Below are 20,643 nucleotides of genomic sequence, written 5' to 3'. Positions count from 1 at the left end.
ATGTTGTCCTGATATCATTTATGTGGGAAAGAATAGTTTGGATAATGAACTATATAGATTGTACTGATTAATATTCCTAATCATCTGGAATCTGATTGACATATAGGAAGACTATATATAGAGTTGTAAAAACAACAAGGCATCCTTGTGGCACATTAGAGACTAACAAATTTATTTGGGCATAAGCTTTTGTGGGCTAGAACCCACTTCATCAGATGCATGAAGTGGAAAATATAGGAGCAGGCATAAATTACATGAAAGGATGGGGGTTGCCTTACCAAGTTTGAGGTCCATCTAATGAGATAAATCAATTAACAGCAGGATACCAAGGGAGGAAAAATAACTTTTGAAGTGGTAATGAGTGGCCCATTACAGACAGTTGACAAGAAGGTGTGAGAAATAGTAGGGAGAAATTAGTATTGGGGAAATTAGGTTTAGGCTTTGTAATGACCCAACCACTCCCAGTCTTTATTCAGGCCTAATCTGATGGTATCCAGTTTGAGTTGTATAATACTAATTTTAATAAACCTGATACAATACCCCCAAAAATATGTAATTGTATCAAAAGGAAACTTTTGTTTCTAAGGTACATGGGACTTCTGGCTCTGACTGGTAGCTGCACTGTAATATAGTATATATAGTATAATATAGTAAAAACAGATTTGTCTGTTTTTCAGAGCCATGTTTTCATTGCTGGTTGAGACCAGAACTGCCACATCAGAATGCCTCAGAGGAGGATTATCTGAGCTTTGTTTGAAATGCTAGTTAAGTAGAGTTGGTTTTTTTTTCAAATATGAAAAATTGCAGTTTAAAGTATATTGTGTGCTAGGAAAAAAGCTAGTGGAGGATTGCACAGTTCAGAGGCTGGATAATGAGAGGCAGCAGCCTTTCACCTCCTAGGTCATTATTTAATGGTTCTAGAACTATATTAATCTTACTTCTTGAACATCTAATTTTGAGAGCAGCATTGGTGAAAAATATGACCTCTCAAATAAGGCAATTAAAAGTTCTCACTAACTTGGCACAATTCTTGACTATAATAAAAGGTGAACAAAAAGGCTAGCCATCTACTAAGCCAAGTTCAGGCATTTAGGATTTTGTATTTCATTGCAGCAATTAGCTGCTTCCCCAACACCAAATACAGATACAGCAGCTGCATACCTTCTGCTGCAAACGGTGTGTCTAACTCTTTTGAGAGAACACAGAGCTCAGAACTCTAATATTAGCAAGTAAGTAAAAGAATTAGTAGAACCTCAGTTAGGAACACCTGGAGAATGGAGGTTGTTCGTAACTCTGAATTAAACGTTATGGTTGTTCTTTCAAAAGAGGACAAATGAACATTGACCTCATACAGCTTTGAAACTTGATTATGCAGAAGAAAAATGCTGCTGTTAACCATCTTAATTTAAATGAAAAAGGCACAGAAATCGTTTCCTTACCTTGTCAAATCTTTTTTTAAACTTTCCCTTTTTTGTTAGTTTACCTTTAACACAGTACTACACAGTATTTGCCTTTTTTCCCCTCTTTTCTCTGCTGCTGTCTGATTTGTACTTCCGTTCCAAATGAGATGGGTGGTTAGATCAGTTCCGAACTCTGGTGCTCATTACGCTGAGGTTCTACTGTACTGACTTATCTAGTGTCTTTTGTTGTTGGTTTTTAAGTCTAAACAAACTCAATTAGCGATTGGGAATCTTAAGCAGTTTCTAGACATTTCAGGCCACCTTTGTAATCTTTATGTAATTGTTCATTACCTTCACTTTTGTACCTTCCGTGTTGGCAAGGTTTCATTATACAACCTTAATGGCAATTAATTTTTTCCATGGAGTAGCAAATGTTTTGTAACAGTAATGAAGTCTTTTGTAAGGCTATAGCTACACCACACAGCATTTAGCTTTTAGCAAAGCGTCTGCTGTTTAAATTTTGGCAGAGTAAAGGGGGTTGTGTACATTTTGGGGTGCGAATATTGGTAAAGTTAAAACTAGCAAGCTGCTTTTATATATATTAACGATGTGAAAGTGTCGCCCTTAACGTGTAATAAACAAACAGGGAGGCGCTCGGCTTCTAAATTGCTTTGGGATCCTTCGGGACAAAAGGCACTGTATAATAGATTATCATTCTGTCTACCTCTTCATTTTTGGTTCGTGTTCAAATAAGGGTTTTTATTGAATGGTTTGGGGAGCAAATTAAAACGGGTTAGAACAAGAGAAAAAGCTGTGAACGGGAAAAAGCAGCCCAGCCGCCGCTGAGTAGCCCGAGGTCCCCCGCTCCGAGGAACAGCGGAGGGCCCCGGTGCAGGTCACGGACACGGCGAGCCGGGCAGGGCTCCCTGCGAGGGAGCCGGCGCCAGCCCCCGGCCCGCCAGGCTGCAGCAGAGCGCCCTGGCTCCCGCCATCTCCGGGAGGCCGCCGCCTCCCTGCCCTCCTGGGCGAGCCCCGCGTCCGTGCCCTCCCCGGGGGGCGCCCAGTGCAGCGGAGCCGCCCGCCGCAGCAGCAGGTCAAGGGGCCGGCGGAGGCTGCCAGGGGATCCCCTGGGAGAGACCCATTGGCGCCAACTCCCTCCCTCCTCCGCCAGCCCCTCGCCCCTCCGTTCCCCTCCCCACTCAGCCTCCCGTCTCCACCCTCCTCCGCCGTCCAGCCCACGTCCCGCCCTCGCCCCACGCTCCTTTCCGAGGCGCCCCCGCCAGAGGGGCCGGTCAGCCGGGGCTGGCACTGGGGCCCTCAGCGCGGGAGGGAAGCCAGGGCGTTGGAAGTTCCTCGGCTGGCGACGGCGACCCGGTGCTACTGGGCTCCTCTGGTGGGGGAGGTGGGGAAAGTTCGTAGCGACGCGTTGAGGGGTGAGGGAGCGTCTTCACATGCGGGAACATGCCCAGGTTTGGGGCACCTGTCTCCGGTTGTGTTCAGGCTGGGATTCTGGCTAAAGTCCAGTTGGGTAACCGTATTCGGCCGTCCTTAATGATAATTAATAATCATCCCCTCTCAGATCAGTCAGATAAGCAAGGTGTTTCTTCAGCTTCATCCCCACCCTGCTGGGTGGTGCGGCCATGCACTGTTTAGATGCCGCTGTGTTCCCGGCTGGGTCCTGTAGTGATCCCTCTATATAGTAGCTGCCGCTGGTAATAGTTTGCAAAGATTGCTGAACCGTTTGGATGAGTGATTCTCAAGTAGGGGTAGGTGTACCACTGCGGGCTTGCAGCGGAGGTCTTCTGGGGGTCCATCAGCACATCTAGATGTTTGCCTAGTTTTACAAGCTACATAAAAAGCACTAGCAAAGTCAGTACAAACTAAAATTTCATACTGACAGTGACTTGTTTACACTGCTCTATATACTGTACACTGAAATGTAAGTGCAATATTTGTATTCCAGTTGATTTAGTTTATAATTATATGGTAAAAATGAGAAAGTAAGCAATTTTTCAGTAATGTGCTGTGACACTTGTATTTTTATGTTTGACTTCGGAAGCAAGTAGTTTTTAAGTGTTAAAGGACTAGTCTGGAAAGATTCAGAGCCGCTGGTTTGGAGAATTTGGATGAAAGGTGTTATCATTGTGTTTCTGTATCAGTAATCATGCCTGTGAGTATTGAGAATAGCTATCTGAGGTAACACTGACCTAACACAAAGCAATTAGGCTTCAGTAGGGCACTGAGTCAAATAATACTGTGATAAAAAGTCAGGAATTTCTCTACACTGCCATTTGGAATAAAAAGGGCAAATAAAGACAATGGCAGGTCCCTGTAACAAAATCATGAAAAGGAAGCATTCTAGATCTGAAGACAAAACACATTCTGCAGCTTTCTTGCATGTCATCCCTTGGAAGGCGGGAATGGCATAGCCATAAAATAAAAAAACTGCTTACAATTTAAGATGAACTCTTTTTGACTGATTTTTGTTTGATAGTTTCAGTGTTTAGCAGAACACTACAAAACTGTCATTAAATAAGGCCATTTAATGGCAGTGTTTTCTCATGCAACTGTTAGTTGTCCAGTTCAGTTCAGCCTCCTTATAGGTTTACTGCACATGCTTTAATTAAAACAAAATCATACACATCAGATCAAGTTAGTTTGAACGACTAAATCAGGATTGAGAAAGGTGGTGGAATGATTTGTTAAACTGTGCAGTGTAATTCTAAACCTTACTGCCAAATTAATAGGGCAAATGCAGAAACTAACACAAGAAAGTTCATTGTCTGGGAAATTGGATACGTTTGAATGAGACAGGTGCCCTGTAGAACTCCGAATGGAATAGCTGAAAGGGAAGTGCACAGAGCTTTTTAGTCTGTGCAGAATGAACAGGACTCATGAGACTGCAACTTCTCAAAACCAAATGTTTAAAATCTTTCATCATCCAAAAGTTTGGTTCATTGTTAATTTTATAATCCGTGTTACAGAGTTAATAGAGGCATTTGTAGAAGGCAACTGGAAACTTGTTATGGTAACAGAATATTATAAATCTTTGCACATACACACTATGTAAAGAAATGAAAATGTAGAAGCATGCAATTTAGTAAAGAGATAAACATCTAATTTCAGAATCCGAATACCATTTGCAACAGTGAATTTAACGCAGAAGAAAAGACAATGTGTCCAAATTCTGTTATAATAAAAATGGACAGGGTGTTTGAATGTGCATGCAGCTAAAATGTCACCCTATAGCACTAACCAGAAACAAGGCAGGCAAACCCACACAATGATCTCTCGCAAAGTTAGGTGCCGGATGGTCCAGTGTGCATGATCATCTGTATTATTACTTTTAAAATAATGAACGGATCTTTATTTTAAGATTCAATCTATAGGAGAGGGCACCATTTAATATCTCAAACAGAGTTATGTTTTTCATTCATTCTTTTCTTTTAGCTATTGGGAAGCTCAAGTTAGTGCTTGGGCTAGGTGCCAGATTGAGAGTCCTGGAGAAGAAAATCCTCTGATTCTCCAGAGAACAGGCTTCCCCACATTGCTCAATGAATATGTTCCTACTTTGATCTGGAGGTACTATGTGTGTAGGCGAGAGGATAGTTCAGTCACTGTTCCCTTTCACTCCTTGGTCTTGGTGTTGAGATTGCTGATGAGGGTGCTAATTGTTGTGATGTGGATAAATGTCCCTTGGGAACTGGACTAAGATCAGCAAACCAATTTCACATAGGATGATTTTTGGGTCACTATCAGTCTTGGCTGCATTAGGAACCAGTGCTATAGCAGGGAAAGTCTATTTTCCATTACCTGGCCCCTGAGCCACTTGGTCTTTCAAATAATCTTTGTGGCATGGAGCCCTGTGCCTTAGGGATAGTGTACGCATAGCAAAGTATGTACATTTTGCTCAGTGTATCCCAACTGGTGGTGAATAAATGGGTTCCCACCCTTCCCCCACAAGGGGTCCTGGCCCGTGCCTAGGGCTCCTAGGCACTAGCATAATACAAATCATCATCATTATCCAGAGACTCAGAATCAGTGTGTGACAGTGAAGTTGCATGTTTCCATTTGCATAGACACCATTTCCAGAAGCTTGTTACCTAACTTACCTGTCAAGCAGAGCCCTGTGGTAGCTAAGATGTTCCTCTAGTTATGATGCAAGCTAACCCTCCTGCTAGAAGACTGATGACATTGGATGTCTGAGGAAAGGAAAGCACCTGCCTCCTCATACTTGCAGCAACGGTCTCCCTGTGATCCGTGAACCGTGCCCTGCCCTGCCTGGAGCATCTCTTACTGGAATGGGATCAGCAAGTGCTGTGAAGGGCTTCCATACTGGGGGATTGTGTGAATACAAAGATCCTGTGGGGATATTGGAGTAACCATCAGGACAGTCCAACTTTCTAATGCTAGCAACAGGCTTAGGCTCTTTTTATACAATTTTATTGCTCATTTTGTTCTAGGGAAGTGTTATAGGACTGATACATTCTCATTTTTATTTGGGAGCCTAATTACATCAATATGCCTCTCTTTACTTTTCCATAGCTTTAAAAAGAATAAATAAAATAAAAATATTACATAATTTCAAAGAAAGATGCATATTTCCTTTTTACTAAACTGGGTTAATCCTTTAGCTGGAATATTGTTTATAATGTATACCACAGAGAGTAAAATTAAAAGAACTGCCGAATACAAGGGAAGTAAGACGGACTGTGCACACATCAAGTTTGGGGGATATTATTATTATTTTTATTTTATTTATTATTATGCTGTAGAGAAGTCTAAACTAAAATCCGTGGTCCAAACAGTCCTGAATCTCAGAGAAGTTATGATCTCAATCTGAATTTTGCATCGCAGAGCCATCTTTAATTTATAGCTGAATCTTTAGGATAAATATTGTCTTTTGACATTGTCTTTTTATTTTCTTTTGCAATCCAAATATCTTCTGACTCTAATAAACAGTAGAAGAAATGTCCAAAAATCTGAAGATATGTTTCTTATTGATATTAATGAATCATGCAGGGACTACAAGTGGTCAGAAGTCTGATAAAGGTAAGATCAGAAATCTTGTGTAGAGGAAAGAGTGTTTTGTGTATTGAAAATGCTATATGTAGTAAAATAGATTAAGTACAATTGAGAAATATGGGGTCTGTTTCTCGGCTGGCATAACTCATGAGTTATACTAGCTGAGAATTTGGCCAAATAAATAAATAAATAAATAAAAGTTTTGTTTAAAAGCAAAGACCTTTCATTAAGCAACTTTTATTAGCACTATACATCCACTGTAGGTACATTTGATCAAAGCAGCTTTTCTTTAAATTAGCTTACTTATGATGCATTTATTTTATGTTTATACTTTCTTATTTTAAAAGGCTGTTGAATCAAATTTTAGTAATTGGATAATCTCTTACAGATTTGCCTCCATTATTACAAAAAGCTGCGGTGAGTATTTTTATTTTATCCATCTTCCAAAATTCTGTAATATAATCTAAAAATGTTTGTGTTATTACATGTATTTGTTGTTTATGCCCTTTAGGAGGAAGTAATAGCAGGAAAATATCTGCATGGTAATGTATAGAACTGTCCCTACCTATGTGTTGAAAACATTTTCAAATATCATGCAACATATTAATTCTTTTTGCTTTATTTTCTTGTTTAGCTTTCCTTGATATACTCCATTTTCAGGGGTAATGTATGACATCCTGTACTGTAGATAGTATATGTGTATGCACTAGAATAGAACATTATGGAAAAAAAGTGTAATCAAAGGATATATATTTAGTGTTCACGAACATTAACGTATTATGTACAGAAAATACACTATTAGCTCTGTGACCTGCATTATTACAGGCTCTGCATACAGAATTCTAAACCACCAAATCATTGAATAGGTGCATCTAGTTGTTATGATTCAGAACTACAATTAAAATTGTTAATTCCTCTTAACAAGTATAAAACAATTTCTCATGCCAAAACAGAAATATACATGGAATGAGGCTGGGAATAAATACATGCTACATTACTGTATTTCAAAACCTTTTTGGTAGTTATCTTTGTTCTTTTTTTTCCACTGTAATCATGGGTTTAAGTGTAAATCTGTTTTGGCAAAAAGATTAACTAAATCCTTGCATCACTGTCTTATTGGTAATAGTACTTGTTTGTCGTATTTATTTTCTCTTGTAAGCAAAAGTAGTTTATTATTTTACCTGTATTTTACTTTTTTTTTTCTGCTGTAGCACTAATGTATGGACAACAGATATGCCTAAAAAAATCATGGCATATTTCCATGCTCAGAATGTTATATTTACTATTAGCAGCCTACAGGTTAGTACCCTTTTAAGAGCCCAAACTTTCTTACTAAAGAGAGAGGGAGAAAATATTAAGAAAACTAGCGTCTGTTGTCTAAGTTGAAACCTTAAATTATAGAGTTGACCAATAAGTCTGCATAATACTGCAGGTCAGTATTAAATTGAGGATAGAGTACTTTGCTTTATAGCCTTCAGAAGTTTGCAAAGAACTAAGACACAAATAATAAAGAAAAGGGTCCTTTTGCTCCTCTTTTGGAGGCAAGGCAGGGCCTGAATGTTTGCACTGTGGGCTTGCATGCGCTGTTTGGTATGGTAACTGCTAGCCAAGTAACTTAGCCACACCATGTTTCTCCATAAAACAGATGATTTCCCTACCCATACTTCAGGCCTGGCTGTGCTTTGCATTACTTCTACGGAATGTGGGATGCTAGATTTCCTACAAAACTCTCTCTCCTTTCAAGACTTCACCGAACTCTGTTTTGTTTAGAAAAAAAAACAAAACTTCTTGTGGCAGCATAAGTAGTGCAGGAAGTTCACACCATTCGTTATCCACAGTCATTACAAATGATGGTGGCCAAGTTCAGACTTGGAGCAATGTCATCAGCATCAGTGGAGCTGCACCATTTACACCAGATCTGCATTTGGCCCCCCTGTATAATAAAAAACATCTAATGTCCAATTTGCATTCTTAACCTTCTCAAAAAGCCCATGGCCATTCAGAAGCACATGAATCAGTGTCCCATGACTCCATTTCATCATCATAGCTCTTCCAAAACTATAGAGAGTTACATTAAGGTTTTGCTTTTAATTTTATTTTTTTAGGCTTTCATGGAGAGCTATGATATGAGTTTGAAGTAGTCTTAGATGACTGTGAAAAGTCACAGGCATAAGGGTTATTGATTTTAAGTAGATATAAAAGGATATGAATTAAAGTAGAAATAAAAGTTACAAAAAAGATTTAATGCGTAAGGTAATCATCAGTGTAGGGAGCATTTAGAGATCCTGAGCTGATGTCAATAGAGCTATGTAGATCTACATCAGATGAAGTTCTGGTTAAAGTTGTATCTGGAGTTAGGCCTTCAGCTGATTATATTGATATCAAATATTTAGGAATCTATTCTAGGAATTATTAGTAAATCAATTGGCTAACTGTGAAGCAGTTTGTACATATTGGGTATGAAGGATACAGTATTTTAAGGATTTATATTGCACACAGAGCCAGCTGTATTCCAGTAACAGGTACAGGAAAAATGGCTTTAGTAATATTCAGTCATAATATATCATTAGCAACTGAAAAGATAATCATGTCACTCATATTGCTCTGTTTATAAGGAAGGCTTCTCCCATCTGTTTCTAATTATTTTAAAATCAGTTTATACTGATTAGCTTCATTAACACTTCCAAGCAGTGTAGTCAGCCTTAGAGATTGCAAATACCTTCTGCTCCAGGAAGTCTAAGCATGGTAAAATGTATTTTGTTTGAAATGCGGATCGTTTTCCACCCTAAGCAAAGAAAACAACAAAAAAATTACAACTTCAAACTAGTTTTGAAATAGTCTTGTTGGAATTCAGTGTAGTATTAATTCTTACTCCAGTCCAGGGAAGAGTAAAGGTGAGATGCCAGTGCTAATCACACTTATAATGGTTTCTCTTAATGTTATCTGTTCCCTCTGAGTTCCAAAACACATAGGACTTTGTACACTAATGGTGGGGTGTGATGTGCCTCATTGACTGAGGACCTGGCATGTACTTTCCCTCCCATCCAGTTGCATGTTTCTTTTGGTTTTGCATTATTATTATTAATAGTGCTCAGTATTCTTAATCTTCAAAATGATTTAAGGGATTAATCATCTCAGCCCACTGTAAAGTAGATAAGTATTATTATTGCCTTTTTTTTACAAATGGAGAAACTGAGGCGTAGATGTAAAATGACTTACACACTGGCACAGAGGGAGTCATCGTCGGACCCAGGGTTAGAATTTGTGAGTTCCTATCCTTTCAGCCTGGAGCGTTTAAATAGAGAGTTTCCGGGAGTAAAAGATTAAGGGAGGGGGTGTGGGGGTGTGTATATGTATATTATTATTCCCCTCCTGTCTGCAGATGTCTATAAAAAACTACCTGGAGAACCTTTTATACCAGCCCAAACAGCTGCTGTCAGATTTTCAACAGATTAATCATCAGCAGTTTCAAACTGCAGTGAAATATCTCTTCAGGAGCAAAAAGAACCATTTTGTAAGTCACTTTGCACTCACTGTGTGAAAAGTAAGAGCTGCCTTTTGATGTTTAAATAGAAATGGAAAGAAGGCCAGACTGTGGGGGTTTTTGTGAATGTTTCACGCTGTAACACAGCAGACATGGATTAGATTCCCAGGTGTGGTGTTTGACATCCCTTGTTGATTGGGTGTGGGAATATGAGAACAGTGCACTAAACAATTGTGTAGGGGACAGAGCACTCTCTTCTACCAATATAGGACCTGATACTGTAATTTGATCCATGCAAGAGACCCTTACGCCCACACAGAGTCTTGTTGAAATCAGTGGGGTTTCACATGGGCATTTGGGGTCCACCCACATGTATCATTTTGCAGGACTAGGGCCATTACATGGTGTTTATGGATAGGGAAGAGAGGGTCTTCCGTGATGGGAGGAAAGGCCTGCAACATAGGAGGACATGGACATGGGGGAGAGCAAACCAGGAGAAATGGAGGATACTCCCCTGGAGACATGTGATGAGTGCCCGAATAATACAAGAGTAATAGTAATAGAATGAAATTTAATAGTGAGAAGTGTAAGGTCATGCATTTAGGGATTAATAACAAGAATTTTAGTTATAAGCTAGGGACACATCAATTAGAAGTAACGGAGGAGGAAAAGGACCTTGGAGTATTGGTTGATCATAGGATGACTATGAGCTGCCAATGTGATATGGCCGTGAAAAAAGCTAATGCGGTCTTGGGATGCATCAGGAGAGGTATTTCCAGTAGGGATAAGGAGGTTTTAGTACCGTTCTACAAGGCACTGGTGAGACCTCACCTGGAATACTGTGTGCAGTTCTGGTCTCCCATGTTCAAGAAGAATGAATTCAAACTGGAACAAGTACAGAAAAGGGCTACTAGGATGATCCGAGGAATGGAAAACTTGTCTTATGAAAGGAGACTCAAGGAGCTTGGCTTGTTTAGCCTAACTAAAAGAAGGGTGAGGGGAGATATGATTGCTCTCTATAAATATATCAGAGGGATAAATACAGGAGAGGGAGAGGAATTATTTAAGCTCAGTACCAATGTGGACACAAGAACAAATGGATATAAACTGGCCACCAGGAAATTTAGACTAGAAATTAGATGAAGGTTTTTAAGCATCAGAGGAGTGAAGTTTTGGAATAGCCTTCCAAGGGAAGCAGTGGGGGCAAAAGATCTATCTGGCTTTAAGATTAAACTCGATAAGTTTATGGAGGAGATGGTATGATGGGATAACATGATTTTGGTAATTAAATATTCATGGTAAATAGGCCCAATGGCCTGTGATGGGATATTAGATGGGGTGGGATCCCAGTTATCCAGGAAAGAATTTTCTGTAGTATTTGGCTGATGAACCTTGCCCATATGCTCAGGGTTTAGCTGATCACCATATTTGGGGTCCGGAAGGAATTTTCCTCCAGGGCAGATTGGAAGAGGCCCTCAAGGTTTTTCGCCTTCCTCTGTAGCATGTGGCACGGGTCACTTGCTGGAGGATTCTCTGCTCCTTGAAGTCTTTAAACTATGATTTGAGGACTTCAATAGCACAGACATAGGTGTGAGTTTTTTTGCAGGAGTGGGTGGGTGAGATTCTGTGGCCTGCGTTGTGCAGGAGGTCAGACTAGATGATCATAATGGTCCCTTCTGACCTAAATATCTATGAATCTATAAGACATCAGTGTATTGTAGAGTCTGTTTTATTCAGACAGAGACAGTTGCGATTCAGATTGCATTGTCAGAGCGCACAGGTAAGTGCCTAGAACACTTTGGGAGCTATGTAAATAATACTAATCAGAGCTGCAAATGGCATTTTCTCACATGGTGTTCCCAGGCACCTCCAGGACTGATCGTGGTGCCAAATCACCATCCCTCGAACTGGTACTGAAACATCAGGCCTGAAAGTGCTGCCTCTGAACCACAGACATTTAATCTGGAAAATGGCCCTATTAGTTCTAGTCCATCCCTCTATCAATATATTTTTAAGTGTTTGTCCAGTCTTCTGAAGGACGTATGTTTGGATAGACATTGCAAGAAATGTGGCATGTGGAAAAGATCCATTCTGGGGGGCAGGAAGGGTAAGGTGATTATCTATCTGCATACATACATACTTTATGCACCGGTTGCCACAAATCTTCACATTTTCCCTCATATCCGGGCAAATACTCCGTAATCTCCAGCCATTAGTAGCCTTTTTCTGCTTTTCACTTTGCTTGAGATATTCAAGCTGATTTTTGGCCCATAGGAGAAAAGAATAATCTCCAGTTATGCAATCAGCCACAGTATTTTATTGCTGCTCTATTTCGAAATAGTGGAATATTGTATCAATGCTTCTTTTTCTCAGGCCTCAAATTAAAATATATATTAAATTAATGATGAAAGTAAATATATTCTCTTAACTCTTGGATACCTGCAGGAATTGGGAAATATTGTTATTGATCTGGACAGGATTAGGGAGAGAATTTTCCAAAGCCCAGGAGGAAATAGGACTTTGTTCCTTGTTACATTGGAGAAATGCTTTCCAGCTTTGAGCTCTATGGAATGTGTGGATATACTAAGCCAAGTTCTGCGGGTGTCGTCAGTGAGCTATCTCCAACCTGATGTCATTAGAAGCCTCCCTAAAGATCTTCCACAAGACACTTTCAGAAACTTGTAAGCCATTTATTTCCCAATGAAAACAATCATTTCTATTGTCTTCTGATTAAATATACTTTTTTTAAAAAAGAGTTTGATATAGGGACTCTATACTGGCATCAAGATACAATTTTCTATTTAGTTTTCATTCATTCTGATGCTATAAATGCATGTATGCTAATCTATACCATTAAAAGAAATTCCACTTATCAGTTAATTTGCATGTGCCATTTTATCATTTAGATCAGCAGTATTCAAGGACCTCTATGACAAGACAACGGCAAATGCACAAAGTACTGTGTATGACTGGATGAAGCAGATTCTGCAAAAATCCTGTATCACCAATGGTATGTTGAACATTAAAAGGAGGACTTGCTTATCTCTCTAAAAACATGGCCAGGAAAGGGTTAATCTTTCCTAGTGAACTTTTTTCCTCATTATGAATAGTGCTGTGTTAAGGGTAGCCCTCTTAAATACTGTACATCTCTCCAGCATACAGTAAACATATGTCCTTTGCTAGAACTGCACTGCAGATAAAATTATAAAATATGCTTATTCTTAAAGGTGAACTCCACCCTTGTGCAGAGGGCCATACACAAGGACTGTGTGCCCCTTTGGTCCTGTTTCTAAGGCTTATATGGGATTTAAGTGGTGTATTATCCTAGTACAGGCTCTCTGCACAGAGGTGAAGTTCACTGTGGTACCCTGTTTACACTAGGAAAATAGGTGATCTTTGAAAATGTTAGCTACCATGTTTTTAAACACAACAGGAGGCTATGAGGGTTCTACCACTGGGGCACTGGCTCATTCAGAGAAATTACAAAATTAAAAGCAAAGTAAAATAAATGTACCTCCTTCCCAATTTTATATGCCTTTCGCAGCTGTTTATCTCCTGTGGATGAGGTGCTTATTCCAGGGCCCAACAGTACAGCACACGTTCCACTAGGGGGCACCAAAGCAACAGCAACAAGACATCAGGAAGGCGCTTACACTTCATTAACCACATTAGCAGCCCTTTAGTAGTAATAGTTCGGGTGACCAGATGTCCCGATTTTAAAGGGACAGTCCTGATTTTTGGGTCTTTTTCTTATATAGGCTCCTATTTCCCCCCAGCCCTGTCCCAATTTTTCACATTTGCTGTCTGGTCACCCGAGTAATAGTAGCAATTTGCTCTTCCAGGGTTTGATCCTCTTCCCATTGAAATCAATGGCAAAATGCCCAGTGACTTCAGTGGAGTAGGATCAAGCTCCTGTGCAATCTTCCATCTAAAGATATCAGAGTAATCTGTAAATATTGACAATGAATGAGCCTCAGACACCCCTGAGAAATAGGTAGGTATTAACACCAGGGGTGAAAGTACCTTAAAGGACTTACTGGTATGCAAGGCGGCTGGGCTCCTGGGGAAGGTGGGGTGGTGGCTCTGGGCCCTCGGAAGGGGCAGAGCCTTGGGCGGAAGGGGCGGGGCTGGGGCCAGACTCACCCAGCCAGCCCTTCAGCGCTGCCCAGCCTGCGCTGCTCAGGGCTCTCTCGGCTGCCATGGTAGCGGCAGTGGTGGCTGGGAGAAATTTAAAGGGCCCAAGGCTCCGGCCGCTGCCAGGAGCCCTGGGCCCTTTTAAACCGCCAGGCCCTGGGGTAACTGCCCCCCCCCGCCCATCAGTTGGTGGCCCTGCCAGTACAGTGCTAATAGCACTGCCATGGCAGCGCTTTAACGTCAGCTGTGTACCAGCCTGTACCGGCGGCCTCTTTCTTACCGGCATACCGTACTGGCTTACTTTCACCTCTGATTAGCACCATTTTACAGATTGAGAAACAGAGGTATATTACTTGCCCACAGCAAGTCTGAGCCAGAGTTGTAAAGAGTCTAGATCTTCTGACTTCCAGATTTGTGCGTTAAATACAAACACATCCTCCCTTAATTAACAAGTGACTATACAGCCAAGAAGTAACTGAAAGTTACAGTGCCCCACCTAAGAGTTCTAGCATTGGCAAATGGTCTTGGTTGTCATGGTCTCTTGCTTGCTCCCATGACCATTATGGATTAGGAACAGTATGAAGACAACAGGAAGCAGGGAGCTTTCACACCCATCTGCAGTATCCCCTCCTTCCACTGCAACTCAGCAATGCAAGGATCTTGAAACATACCACATATCTATGTTATGTAGTAGGCTGCCTTCCCGACATTTTTGCTAGTTTTTGTTACAGATATTTCCTCATTTGTATATTTGTTGTGCCTGTGGAAAAGCAGAGAGCTATTTCATAACAGCATGTCTTCCTGCCCAATTGTGCCAAGGTCATAGGATCAACATGAGATGACGCGTTGTTTTAATGTTTCAAAAACGTCTCTCTAGACTAGAGATTTGTTTCTAAGTAACTCAGCTAATTCTCATTTCTTTCCTATTAAAAATACCAACCTCTCAAAAGATGAAAAACTCTGGTGGCTTTTACAAAAACAGGTGCTGATGTGTTTTATATTTTCTGCCTGCTTTTTAAAGAACAAAAAAAGGTTCCAGGGACCCTAAACTCCAGTGTTGCCAAAAGCAAGTTTCCTCTTCTATTAAACGGTGCAGTCAGGATCTTAACATTGTGAAAATTCCTTCCCCCTCTCTTTCCTCTTCTCTCTCTCCCTTTCTGTCTCTTAATGTGCTTGGTCGTGGGAGATAGTATAGTTTAATGATGAAAGCAAGTGACTGGACACAAGGACTTTTGGAGTCTATTCTGAACTCTTTCACCATGTCAGCCATCATAAGGCAGTCACTTAAGAGCTGTGTTTTCAAAAATGCCCACTAATTTTGGATGCCTCAGTTTGAGAAACCTGTGGCCTGATTTTTCAGAGATTTTGAAAACTTCCTCAAGTGTATTCATTACTATTAATAGAAATCAACTAGGGTTGTGGGTGATCAGTATCTCTGCAGATCAGGCCCCAGAAGTGTCAAGCTGAGCATGCAAATATTGAGACACCCAAAATTCATAGCCACTTTTAGAAAATTTAAGCCTTAGCTACTCTGTGCCTCAGTTTTTCCAGTTGTTAAATGGGGATAATTATTTCCCAGGGCTGTGGTGATTGTTTATTTGTAAAACATTTTGAGGTCCTTGGATTATGCTATATAAATGCAAATGATTGTTCTTCTTATAATACAGTATTGTATTTCTTCAGCCTTTATCCTAATTTATGGCTGTACTAAATATTTTTTACTTTCTCTGAGGTTAATATCAGTTCAGTTAACAATGAGAGTGTTCTGTATAGTCATAGTGTATAATCAGTCGTTTAAAGGAACCTTGTCAGGTTAATAATATACAGCTATAAAGTGCTTTACCTATGTTACCAAATAACACATCTGATTATGAAACTGAATTTCAGAAAAACTGCTACTTCAGACTACTTTTTACTTTTCCATTTTGTTCAGTTTAGACAGTACAGACAGATGAGTCATTTTCACTTTCTGATTCTCATTATTAGCACGAAGTTGCAATAGATGGGTGCACAAACCTTAGTGGAAAGTTTTAAAAGCAAACAAAGCTGATTTATTGACATTTAAAATATTAATGAATATACTTCTATTATAGTGTTTGTAAAATGTTGGTTATAACTCATCTCCTCTCCACCATTTATGGATTTAAACTATCTGACATTGTCCATTTTTAAAAGCAGGACCTAGTAGTGTTATGATTTTAGAGATCCTTTGATTATCCAGCAATGAAGATGTATAGAGTATAATGTTTGTGTAATCACAATGACATTCTTTACATTTGAATGAGTATTTTTGTATAAAACAGAGTTAAATGATTCATCCTCCTGGGTCAGTGCAGAAAATCTATGGATTTTGGGAAGATATATGGTCCATCTTCCATTAGAAGAAATTATGAAAATTAGTCTGAATGAGGTAAGTAGAAAAATGTGTTTGGATGTATCAGTTATCCAATGATGTGATGCACAGCTAGAATGATCACAAGCACAAACTTAAAAATGAAAGATTAATGTGTATTAAAATTACTTAGTTGCAAACTAAATCCGAATGTTCAGTTGATCATTTGTTAATGAACCACTCCACTGCCTCTTTTAAAATTGAAAAATGTACAACATTCATAAGTACTTAATAAGATGCGTATTCTTGTCGTTGTCTCTTTCCCACAATCTATCTGCATCAAAACTTCCATGAGCTGCACCGGGAGCTCTTCAGATGAGGCAGGATCAGGCCCATGTTAGATTTCAAATTATTTAGGTGTGATACAGAACTACTGGTCTTTGCCTTCTTAAACTTTGTATTATCCAAATTGCTCTTTGTGCCATCTGTGTAATCTGAATGGAGGCAGATGATTGTTTATAGTATCCAACATGTATATTAATGTCTTTAGTTTGTATAGATTCCTGATAATATGCTTTTGTTTGTACTAATTAGATGAGACTATTCATAAGCTATGATAATGCAACAAAGCAGCTGGATACAGTGTATGACATCACACCAGAACTTGCGCAAGCTTTTCTAGAAAGAATAAACTCATCGGGATTTGATCTGAGAAACACTTCAACTATCTACAGGCAAGCAAGACTTACTTTCATTTTTAGCTGTCTTTGAAAATGCTTTTCTGGAGCAAAGTGGAGCGAAGGGAAGGGAGAGACTGGATGCCGCATGGGATTGTTAGAACATCATAGTCTTTTGCTTCTAGGTTGCTGGTTGAAAACTGCCACTGGTTAGTAATAACCAAGAGTTGTTGCCCTCTGATGAATTTTTGAAGGTGCTTCTAAAATAACCTGATGGTCTTACTCCAGCTTCCTTGTGGACAGGTGTCCATGTTATTAGTAGCACCCAAGAATCAGGGTTCCATTGTGCTAGGCATCATATAGACAAATAACATAAGATATTCCCTGCCTGAGAGAGTCTGCAACCTATATGTCAGGAATAATTTCACAGGTGGATAAAAAAGTGTGTGTGTGTGGTGGTGGGGGGGGGTAGGTTATGAGGATGAAGTTACAATAAAACAAATTAGTTTTTACCAGAAAAGACGACTCAGCTAGCCACCTGCCTAACCATTGCCTGATGATATCAATCTGTAGGCATTATGGCAGAATAGACTTTGAGGAGGGAATCACACGACACTAGCCACCACCACCACAAGTGTCATTAATTGATACCTACATTACCAGTTGCAGCAGAGAGGCCAAGGAGGAAATAGGTTAAAAGAATGCTCTAGCCTCCCCACTTTAGTGAGCCCTCAGAGGCATAGGTGCTGACTCTGTGGGTGCTCCAAAAAAATAGTGGGTGCTCAGCACCCACCGGCAGCCCTGCAGACCAGCTTCTCCCCCACGCCCCCTAGCACCTCCTGCCTGCCTTGGATTAGCGGCATACAGGAGGTGCAGGGGAGGAGTGAGGGTGGGGCGCACTTGGGGGAGGGGGTAGTGGAGAGGTGGAGCAGGGGTTGAGCACACCACAGCAACTCATAAAGACAGCCTGTGCCCTCAGTATAGCAGTGAGTCACATTTGCATGCCTTGTTGACCATCTTGTGGCTGTTTTGTTGATAAACAGAGGACCTCCATCTTCAGGGCTGTCAAACCAGCACTAAACTCACTTTAACAATAATAGCAATACGAAAGAAAACGAACCTTTCCCTTGAATACTCAGTGTGAACCACCTGCAAGAACATTTTGTTCCTTTACATTTATATTACATTTTGTCACATAAATGATCCTAGTTAGTCCCAAAACACCACTATCTGGCATTGTTTGCAGCACCCTGAGGCATTTCCTTGGACTTTTCAAACTTATAAAGAATAGGCTTTATGGCTCCAATTCTTTTCTCCTTACACCAGTGGGGCTCTATTCACTTCAGTGGAGTTATCCTGAATTACACTGGTGGTAAGTGAGAGGAGAACCAGGCCCACCATGTATATTTCTGTGTCAAGAATGAGGAAAAGAAACCTCACAAATAGTTTTACTACCCATACAAGGTGCCAACTTCTTACAAACTGGAGGAATGTCACGCTCCAAAGTCCTTAATATATTCCATTTTTACAACACCCTTATTTTATTTTACACATTTTAACTCTATTAATAATTTAAAATGCTCTTTTAAGAAGTAGCATTATTTATTGCTGCTAATCCCAAGGGAGATTAGGAGCCTTTGGTGGCTATGCAGTAATGCATCAGATGGTAACTGTTATACAAATGCAGTTATAGATACTTTGTCGATTTTCCTGTTAATCTGATGATGATGTCCCATGACTTCTGTTGGGCCACTAAAACAGTGGGTTGTTACATTGCTAAACAATTTGCTGTTGAGGGACTATTTTCCTAACCAGTGTGGACAGCTTTTTTTCCTTCTATATTATGAAACTCTGCTATAAACTTAATCAGAAGGGTGCTGAGTGAAATAGTCTGTAGGGAAGCTTTGTAAAACAGTTAAGAAAAATATCCCTCTTTATCACAGTTACAGAAAACATACCACATCCCTGCTTGTAGTAACTGTGTTTGAACTTTATTGTGTTCTTAACATAGTTTCAGTTGCCAGGTCGACTAAGACAGAAGGATATTAGGCATGTAATCCTCAGCCATACACACAATTGTGTGCTCTGCCCATGCTAGGAAACAAAGGCACGTTTGACATAGCATGTCAAATATCCTCCGCCTTCCCCGCCTCTGAAAATGGTTGTCTTGTGAGGGTAAATAGTACAACAGAGCATTGTAAATGGCTACAGTCATTCTGTTGGGTATCAACTGGATTTTCTTACAACTGCTGTTGAACAAATCTACGTCCAGTGGGGCAGCCACATAACTCTGGCTGTGTGGTGGATAGGGAGCTATGCTAGATGTGAAACATGGTAGATTTTTATTTATTTAGATTTAAAATTATAAAATAAAACCTATCCAAGACTCTAGATGCCCAGCACATTAATTAATTATACAATACAGTGAAATCCCAGCAGCATTAAATTAATAATTCCAACAGGAACTCAGCCTATCAGACACCTACAGAGACTCCTATTCACCCCTTCATCCTTTCTAAAGTGGGGATTATACCCAAAATCCTTCCAAAGGGAGCAGATTCCAAAACTGGAGTCCTTCAACTGAGAGAATCCTGCTACAACGTATTGAGTCATTAACCTAAGTTCTGACAGCAAGTGTTTCCCAACTGATTTTAACAGAGTACAAGAGAGTGTAGGTCTCAGACCATTCAGAGCTATAAAGATTGTAATTCAAGGTGTTGGTGACAACTAGAAGTGATCAGGAAGCTAGTTAAAGACTTTGAGCACAGGAGCTGGATTCATGTATTTGCAGTTAGCTAACTCATTTCTGGTCTCCCATACAGGTTAGGCTTGTTGGTTTGTTTTTATGATAATATGGAACAAATGGATGCCATTGTGGCACAGGTTTTACTTCATCAAATGATGAAATGCAATCAACTGAGAGGCTTCCAGGCTGATGTTTATAAGGTGCGTATTTGTTCACTCTTGCATGAACTATCCCAGCTAATATGTTTCCCACCCTCCCCTAGCTAGGATAAATTTCATCTTTAGAATCCAACAAGAAAAGAGTGACAAATCACTGACCTCCAAGAAATACATAGAAAAGTACTTGAATAAGTAATGCAAAAGATAAAAGCCCACTGACGCTTTTAACAGCATTTAGTCCTCTTAGCCTGTTTCCTCACTCTTCATATTTATTTGCCATTTGTGGGTCTACTTCAGGATTTTTGTGAAGTGGCTTCTTGCTAAATGCTTGCTTCTGGTGCTGATGGTTAGTCAAACAACCCCTGATAATGTTTAGGTAACAATGGAAATTAACTGTTGGCAAGCTTCCCTGCTCTTAAATACAATTCATGCTCTGCATCTGCCTTTTCTTGGTGTAGCTCAAAGCTCAACTCCTAGACATTGCCATGCAAAACCAGACCTTGAATGATACCCTTGGGTCTCTGTCAGACGCGGTGATTGGATTGACTTCAAGTCAGCTGGACTCTTTGTCACCTGAAGCCGTGCATAATGCTATTTCAACATTAAACCAAGTCTCTGGATGGGCAAAAAGCCAAATTATGATTTTATCCAGCAAATACCTCACTTACGAAAAGGTACATTTGGGTT

The 20,643-nt window shown here is 40.1% G+C and overlaps 1 protein-coding gene across 1 annotated transcript in view; it reads left to right on the top strand.

Moving 5' to 3' along the window:
• The first annotated feature begins 6,370 nt into the window (after positions 1-6,370).
• OTOA (otoancorin) overlaps positions 6,371-20,643 on the top strand; it is a 54,162-nt gene continuing 39,889 nt past the window's right edge. Inside the window, exons 1-12 of the mRNA XM_073362180.1 lie at positions 6,371-6,452; positions 6,814-6,842; positions 6,937-6,967; positions 7,060-7,087; positions 7,637-7,724; positions 9,808-9,939; positions 12,355-12,590; positions 12,816-12,919; positions 16,347-16,453; positions 16,970-17,109; positions 19,875-19,998; positions 20,415-20,630. Coding sequence (XP_073218281.1) covers positions 6,371-6,452; positions 6,814-6,842; positions 6,937-6,967; positions 7,060-7,087; positions 7,637-7,724; positions 9,808-9,939; positions 12,355-12,590; positions 12,816-12,919; positions 16,347-16,453; positions 16,970-17,109; positions 19,875-19,998; positions 20,415-20,630 — 1,317 coding nt within the window. The remainder of the gene's footprint in view (positions 6,453-6,813; positions 6,843-6,936; positions 6,968-7,059; positions 7,088-7,636; positions 7,725-9,807; positions 9,940-12,354; positions 12,591-12,815; positions 12,920-16,346; positions 16,454-16,969; positions 17,110-19,874; positions 19,999-20,414; positions 20,631-20,643) is intronic.

This window comes from Lepidochelys kempii, chromosome 10, assembly GCF_965140265.1.
Source record: "Lepidochelys kempii isolate rLepKem1 chromosome 10, rLepKem1.hap2, whole genome shotgun sequence".
Classification (NCBI taxonomy): Eukaryota; Metazoa; Chordata; order Testudines; family Cheloniidae; genus Lepidochelys; species Lepidochelys kempii.
This window is presented reverse-complemented; position numbering and strand designations above follow the sequence as displayed.